An 8,014-nucleotide genomic window follows, 5' to 3' on the forward strand; every position below is an offset into this window, starting at 1 on the left:
TTTTGCTGGTGGGAGTTAAACCACGACACCTGAACAGAAAGGGACAGAAACACTAATCCATTCTTGGGGAGAACAGGCACACGGTACTGGGATTTGTAATGAGCAAACAAGTTCTGAAAAGACCAGAAAAGATTTGATTATAAAACCTTAAGAAAAGGTATTATGTCTTTTAAAAGAAAGAAAAACTGAAAAAGTGCCTCCCTTCCTCCTCCCTTACTACCCTCAATTTTATTAATTATTTGGGAGAAGTTCTGCAATACTAGTAATCTTCCATGAACTCAATAGCAATTTCATGATGTTATAGGAAGCATATGTGCTGTGACTGGGGAGACTCTACAGTTCAAGTAAACTTGCTCCCCTAGCATCTCCCTCTTACCTTTTCTCCTGACCTCTTAAAACAACGTTTTGCTTTGTTCTTGCTTCCTGTTATTCTTGAGCAACTCTACGTTGTTCACATCCGCCCACAATTTCTGGTTGAATATAGGTTTCACAATAGAGTCATTTTGACTTCTTTTTTTCTTTTGTGAATGAGCTTTGATGTATCTGTTTGAGCTTCTCCTGCCATCTGGTACTCTGCACCGAGATCCATGATCCATGCTGTTCACTCCTTACTGGTATTTTCTCTTTCGCATGTGTTCGGCAGGACTTCTAACTGCGTCAGAAATCTACAGAAAGCACATTTGTGGTGGCTTTGAATTCCTCATCCCGGGCTTTGTGTCATTTTGTGCTGGCTTGAAGACGCTCCTGTTGAAGAGCAAACGACTGAAAATGCTCCTTCCTGTAGCTGGCTCATTGCACTACATTCCCACCCTCCTCCTGTTCTGCCATGCATAGGAACCTGGTTTAGGATATAAAACCCACCACATGCGTGAAACAGGATGGAGAGGTTCAGTTGTTTGTCTCCATGAAACCACTGGTGATTATTCCCAGAAACTCATCATTCGCTGAAGTAGAGTTGTTACTACAGAGCTAGAAGATGGGTCCAACTTCAGTAATTTATGTGAAATAGTAAAATCTTTCTTTTTCCCCTGAATTCACACTTGCTGGGGTGCAGGAGAGACTAGTGCATATATTAACAGTGCATCTAAATGTTCAGCATATGCTAAGTATTTTCTCATTGGAAAAGGTCTTGGACTTCACTGGTGGATGGCAGTAATCGTATTTCAGGGCAGAGAAGCTCTACTACCTATTTTCTCTAGATGTGAACCCTTCAACTACTAGGATGTGTACTTTGAGTTTTTATTACAAGGTGGTGTTGTAATAGGATTCCTCCTTCCCCAGGGAGGCTTTTGTATATTCGTACGTTTATATATACACACACACGCCTAGACATTAAAAATGGTTTTGCTGTGGGGGAAGAGGGCACTGAGTCCAAAAAAGCTAGGTTTTATATATTTTATTCATAAAAACAGATTTGCAACAATTTATTAAAAATTGATCTCATGCAGTATAAGGTTATACAAGAAATTCTTCATTTACATTTTATTCTGGCAGTTCCAGTCTAGTTTAAAGCATTTGTGCACTAACATCATTGGAAAATGCCATTGGGGCACAGCCTCTTCATAAATTTACAGTACATTTTTGCTGCAGTATAAAAGAACAGAAACATTAAATAGCTATATTCACTTGGTTGGTCTTGTTATCTGCAGTAAAGTAAAAAAAAAAATGTTATGGGAGAAACTACAGTATCATTGAGACGAAGAATGTACTGCATGGTTTAAACCTAATAAACGTCACACAGTCAGTATTCACAAAGTTACAGACACACACACACACACACACACACTCACGTCCAATGGTCGGATACTTTTGATTTTTTTTTTCCTGCTAAGTTGGAATAATATTTCTACAGAGATCTTTGTGTATACATTATATACAATATTGTCATTTTCTCTTTTTTTTTAAAAATTAACATTCCTTTTAAAATAAACCAGGCCCTGATGATATTAAGAAAGCAAGAGAATACTGTCAACACACATTGAGTGACAACATCAGTGTTTAGTGCTTAAACAGAGTAATGAGTTCTATTTTATCTGTGTTTATACTTACATGTTTTTGTTCTAAAAGCTACAGGTATTTCCATAACCTCTCTTACTGTATGTGCCGAGTGAAATACTTTGTGATGCTCCTGATTGTAAGATTCAGATACATATTCATGTTGGTTTTGGCCACTATGAGGTGTGTTTTATTTTTAATGGAGATTTATGCCAACTTGCCAAAGCTGCGCTTACGTCCCTCAGCTAATGAACCTCTTCAGCTGTGCTTCAGTCATTGCTGATTTATAAACCTTGGTCCTACCAGAGGTTTGGTCTGAGGTGCGCAGGCATTGGTCAAAGAAAACTGAGAGCCTAGTGGGTGCTTCACGTGGGGTTTTTTTTCCCTTCTCTTGGCAAACAGCCCTGGAAGTGAGATGCCACATTTCCAGTCCCTTGAAAAAAAGAAGCTGCCTGTGTATCTCACCTGTGCCTGAGGGTTTGGCTCCAAAGCTGGTCCAGACGGTATGCCACTATCGTTCCTCCTAATTACTTCAGCTCAGGGGATGGAGCTAAACTATGAAAAGCGTTGGATTTTTCCACAGTCCTTTTAGGATTCAGATAAAATATTCTATCGGTAAATTGGATTTGTCCTCTCTATTATCCGCTACAACCGTCACACACGCAGGTACGAAGCAAACATAGTGTATATTCACATCTATGTGCTCTGCAGGCTTTGCCTGCAGCAGCAAAGTGCTGTGCCCTAAGCCCCTCCCCCCAAGTCCACTAAATTAATTTTATTGTAATTATGTGTGACATAATTCAAACAAACTATAAAGAACGATCCGTCCTGTGACATTAAGACTTTACCACCCACCCGTCCTCAGCTTCTTGAGTTATCCGCCCTCGGACCTTTCCAGGCAGTTTAGTACGTTGGGGTTGGTGGTGCGTGTTCTGAAATAGGTGCAGAAACCTGGCTACAATGAAGCTGCAGATGGTCAGCCATCGCTACCACCATCCCTGGAGAAGGCTGGAGCGCTCAGCTCCCAACCAGCAACTCTCCAGCTGGTGACAACTCGGAGCTGGAGCTTCAGCCTCTGCTTGGGCCTCCCGTACAGCTGCACATCGGAGGTGACCCTGCTCACAGCACTGCGGAGTCTCAATGACACCCGAGGAATCATTTCCCACCATCCTCCTTTCCTATCCAACACCGTCCCTGAAATGAAAACAAGCAAGACTAACCAGTGCAGAATGTTTCCAGCAATTTAACATAACTCTTGTAAAAATGAGTGTAGCTATTTCCATAAACATGGTACAGCTCAACCACTGTGTTTTCCTTACATGGATACAGTATAGAATTGCATGTTCTCAGCAGCCACATAAAGCTCAGTGACGTCTGAGCGGTTGGTCTTTTTTCCTAGTGTCTTTTTTGCAAGATCCGTATTTCCCAGCCTCCTTGTTGCCAGTAGAAATTTGGGAAGAAACGTTTTTCAGTGACTTCTACGTGAAGAAATAAAAACTCCATGAATAAGGCTACAGATCAAACTCCTTGTGTCCTTCTCCTTTGCCTTCCCGCACGAGTTACACGGGCACTCCTGTGACGACGGCCTCAGCGGTAGCTCCTCTGCGGTAAGAGCCAACGTTACATGTTTGTAGCAGAGTTCTAGGTCAGATGTTTAGTCCAGTCATTGAGTACTTAAAAGCAGTTCAGGAAGCACCAATCTCCCTTTCCTACAGCCCCGAAACCATTACTCGGAAGGAGGGCGGCACGTGTCTGTGCCGAGGACTGGCGCTGGGGCTTACGCACGGACTGGCGCAGCTAGCGTCGACTCCTCCTATGGACGGCAAGTAGGCGTGATGGAGGATGGGCAGCTGCAAAGACAGCCGACGCTGTATGCTGCGAGAGAGACAGACACAGGAGCGTTAGCCGAGAGGGGAAATGCGAGACATTACACGCTTGAAATGTGGCCGCGAGGGTATTCTCTGTGCCCGCTGCTGTGACAGAGAGGGTTAACGCCGAGAGCACCACGCCCGTTGCCGTTGGGCTATGCCACCACCCGGTTATTTCCCCTTGGGGAATTTTCCTGAGGGGCTAGACTCAACAAACCAATCTGAGGGTGCATTCTCAGCATCCCACAACTCTCTGAAATTCCCAGGCGCTTTCAGAGCAATTGTTAGACTGCTGATAAGGGAAGAAGCTAAGCGTGCAATGGGGGAATCAGGCTTAGCAACCCCCCAGCCCCTCGCAAAGCGATCTGTCGGCACAGACGCGCCGCGGTCACGGGCAGAGTTTTAACCCGCGCATCACTTAGCACAAGGAGCTCAGAATTAAGGGTGGCATTTCTGCAACCCCAGCTCAGGCAAACACAGGTGTGTGGAGGGAGGGGATGCGGACTGATGGCTTTTTCCAAGCGGCTCCTCTTTGCGGTTTAGGTTTGTGCTTTTGAGGTGCCGGATGTTCTCGAGTTCCCGCAGTCAGTGCTGCGGGACTGAGGAGCTGGCACTCTAAACGCGGTCTAACCTACCACCCGCACCACAGTGCAGTATTCACGAACCCAGCACTCCGTAGCCAATTTTCCAAGACTGACATAGAATCATAGAATCACTGGGTTGGAAAAGACCTTAGAGATCATCCAGTCCAACCGTATCTGTCCACCACTAAACCATATCTCTCAGCACCTCATCCACCCGTCTCTTAAACACATCCAGGGATGGTGACTCCACCACCTCCCTGGGCAGCCTGTTCCAGTGTGTGATAACCCTTTCGGTGAAGAACTACTTCCTTACGTCCAATCTAAACCTCCCCTGGCGCCGCTTGAGACCATTCCCCCTCGTCCGATCATCTGACATCATGGTAACTGATAGGGCTTTGTTTGGTTTTGTTTTTGGAAGGGATGCTAAGCTGTGCTCACAGACAGCCCCACTAACCCCTCTCCGTGGAGAGAACGGTGCCAGGAGGCAAGGGCTCTTCTACCCCTCTGCTGTGGATATTCTAGCACCTTTCACAAAATCAGAATCCAGTTGAGGTTTGTTAGTGCAAGGGATGTTTTCAGTGACGAAGATATTACCATACCAGGATCGCTTCAGCGTTTGGAGACTTTCAGTCTTGAAACACAGAAGGATTTTTTTTAAAGAGAAGACAGATGTTAAAGTGACAGAGCCGAACCGAAGACTGGCTTTGTGATTCCAGAAGAAAAATGCCCATACAAAGCATTGTATCAGCACAATGGAGTTTTAAATTTATATTTCCCCATTATCTAATACAATGGCTGTGTATAGACAGGCCCTTACAAGAAGTGTGTTTGAAAGCTTGCCTTTGGATAGCCTTTCTAATTCAAATGACATTCCATTTCATTTTTCCTTTGTGCTAGGAAGCGGAGACAGCTACCAAGGCATCCATTGCACTGCCTGGGGACCAAGCAGTATATATAGCTTTCACACAGAAAGAAATAGAATGCTGCTTCTCTTTAATTTCTTCACTGCAAACTAAGGCTTGTTTACACAGAAATGTGGTGCAAATAGCTGTCTGCCTAGCTGAGAAGATATTTCTCATTTTTTCCCCCCTTGCACAAAGTCCCTTTAAAAGTTTGATGCAATATTAATCCACAGTGTTGATCATTGCGGTGCTGGCAATGCATCCCTGGGATTTAACAAAATCCATTCATTGTTATTTTGCTGCTGTGCCCGAGTCTTTCTGGTGGTATCAATGAAATCATGCCTTGTTCCCAAGGAGTGCAGAGGTGGCACGGCCCGCTGCTTCCATGTGCTGAATCCTTATGAGCCTGACACTGCAGACTGTCATTCTGTCTCTCGTTGCAGGGTCAAACGCAGAACTGCCCGCGCTTATTTTCCCACCAGTGGAAATGCCTACTTTGTTCAGCTGTTACAGGCTTCTCATTAAAGGGCTTTTTGATACTCTTCTAAGGGAATCCAGTTGCATAATCAAGTGAATGGGATTTTTTTTTCACCCATTTAAGTGTTAGCCATACCATGGACAAAGCATGTCCGTTTGGCTATGCCAACGGGAGCTGCAGTGGGTGGCAAATTTTGCTTTAACTGCACTTAAAGTTTACTTTCACTTGAAAACTTGGTTCCTGGAATTGTGGCGGAGGACTGTAGCCTGGAGACTCCCACACAATTGAGAGTTTAGGCAAAATTCTTAGGGGGGAAAACAAAACAAAATAAAGAAAGTAACAAAATCCAAACAAAACTGCTATTTTCTCCTTATGTGAAAGTAGATCTTGGACCTTGCCTCACTGTGTGGGTTTTTTCCACTCCAATATCAGTGCTTTTCCCCCTCCTCCACCCCGGCTGCATTTTATCAATGCTTTTTGAGACGGTTGCATACAATTTGTTTCCCGTGTCCATAAAACATAGATATGCCAAATCATAGGGTCAAGTATGTTGGGGAGGGAACAGTTAGAAATAGTGCTTTTCTACAACCGCTGAAGAGGATGGAAAGGAAAGGTGGTGCCACACACAGAGCAGTCATCAGGGTGCTGTGTTAGCCTAGGGCATGTACCCTCAGCTCTGTACAGAAGAGCCATTTATTAAGGATAAATAAAATCGAGTAAAAGCTTGACTTCCAATGTCAGCGCACATCGGAACGCAATGTACTTGCACATGGGAATGCAGGATTCTGCAAGGGGGGCAGAGGCATTTGAAAAATAATTTGGTTTTCTGGTATACAAAACCACTGAAGAGATCCATCGGCAACGGGGGGACTGGAAAAACCACACCTACAGTCAAATATCTAAAGATCTGCGGTAGCTTGTAAACTGTGACTAGACATTCAGGGATCGTTTCAATTGATTCTTCAGCCCATTAATGTTGATTTTTAGCAAATGCTGGGAAGCTGGAGAAGTTTAAAAGACTAATAAAGCAAGATGTTGTGCTAGCAAGTAAACTAACCATTCTAAATCCACCTTATTTTGACAACAGATTTGAATAGGGTCATAGACAGACTAATACAAACCACTGCCAGTGAAGAAACTGAATAAAGGAGGCATGTTCATGCCAAGGCATATGGCTGCAACACAAGAATCCAGCCATAACCAACTTTTTTTGAAGAGAATTTTTAGTTACGAGAACTGACATAACTGGCTGCAGCAAGGTGTTTGACTGTCTTTTAAATGCTCCTAAAAGCAGAGCTTTAGCTCAAAAAATATTAAGGTAGTTTCTACTGCAAGGGTTACGCAGCAGCTGGCTGCTTTGAAGGTTACAAAAATACCACATATAGGAAATAGTCTACCAAAATGGCAGGTTTTGGTGAAGTCCTGCAGAAATCTATCATCACCTTTACTCAGAGATCCGGAAGATTCTTACATACTGTTGCTGTTAAAATAAGAACAGTATAAATTTTATTGGTGCCAAAAACTAATTCGCCGAATGTAGGTCACTGATGAGATCAGACGCATGCAGACATGAAGGTGCACAGTAGAATCATAGAATGATTCTACTGCATAATCATAGAATCATAGAATCATAGAATGGTTTGGGTTGGAAGGGACCTTAAAGACCATCTAGTTCCAACCCCCTTGCCATGGGCAGGGACACCTTCCACTAGACCAGGTTGCTCAAAGCCTCATCCAGCCTGGCCTTGAACACTTCCAGGGATGGGGCATCCACAGCTTCTCTGGGCAACCTGTTCCAGTGCCTCACCACCCTCTCTGTGAAGAATTTCTTCCTGATATCTAATCTAACCCTCCCCGCTTTCAATTTAAACCCGTTCCCCCTTGTCCTGTCACTACAGGCCCTTGTAAAAAGTCCCCCCCAGCTTCCTTGTAGCCCCTTCAGGTACTGGAAAGCTGCAATAAGGTCTCCCCGGAGCCTTCTCTTCTCCAGGCTGAACAAGCCCAGTTCTCGCAGCCTTTCGTCATAGCAGAGGTGCTCCAGCCCTCTGAGCATCTTCGTGGCCTCCTCTGGACTTGCTCCAAACAGCTGATACCCTTCTTACGTTGGGGGCTCCAGACTTCTCGTCAGCAGCTCATCAGCAGCTCACTCTTCCTGTTTTTGGGGGGGAGGGGAGGCGGGGGGAGGGG

The 8,014-nt window shown here is 44.5% G+C and overlaps 1 protein-coding gene across 1 annotated transcript in view; it reads right to left on the minus strand.

Annotated features, from left to right (window-relative positions):
* Nucleotides 1-3,153: 3,153 nt before the first annotated feature.
* The window catches only part of LOC104508231 (gamma-aminobutyric acid type B receptor subunit 2-like), a gene marked incomplete at its 5' end in the record, with an annotated part of 26,196 nt that continues 21,335 nt past the window's right edge, over nt 3,154-8,014 (minus strand). The window contains one exon of the mRNA XM_010149781.1: nt 3,154-3,870. Within this exon, the coding sequence (XP_010148083.1) occupies nt 3,705-3,870 (166 nt within the window). The remainder of the gene's footprint in view (nt 3,871-8,014) is intronic.

Source organism: Eurypyga helias, unplaced genomic scaffold (assembly GCF_000690775.1).
Source record: "Eurypyga helias isolate BGI_N326 unplaced genomic scaffold, ASM69077v1 scaffold12694, whole genome shotgun sequence".
Taxonomy (NCBI): domain Eukaryota; kingdom Metazoa; phylum Chordata; class Aves; order Eurypygiformes; family Eurypygidae; genus Eurypyga; species Eurypyga helias.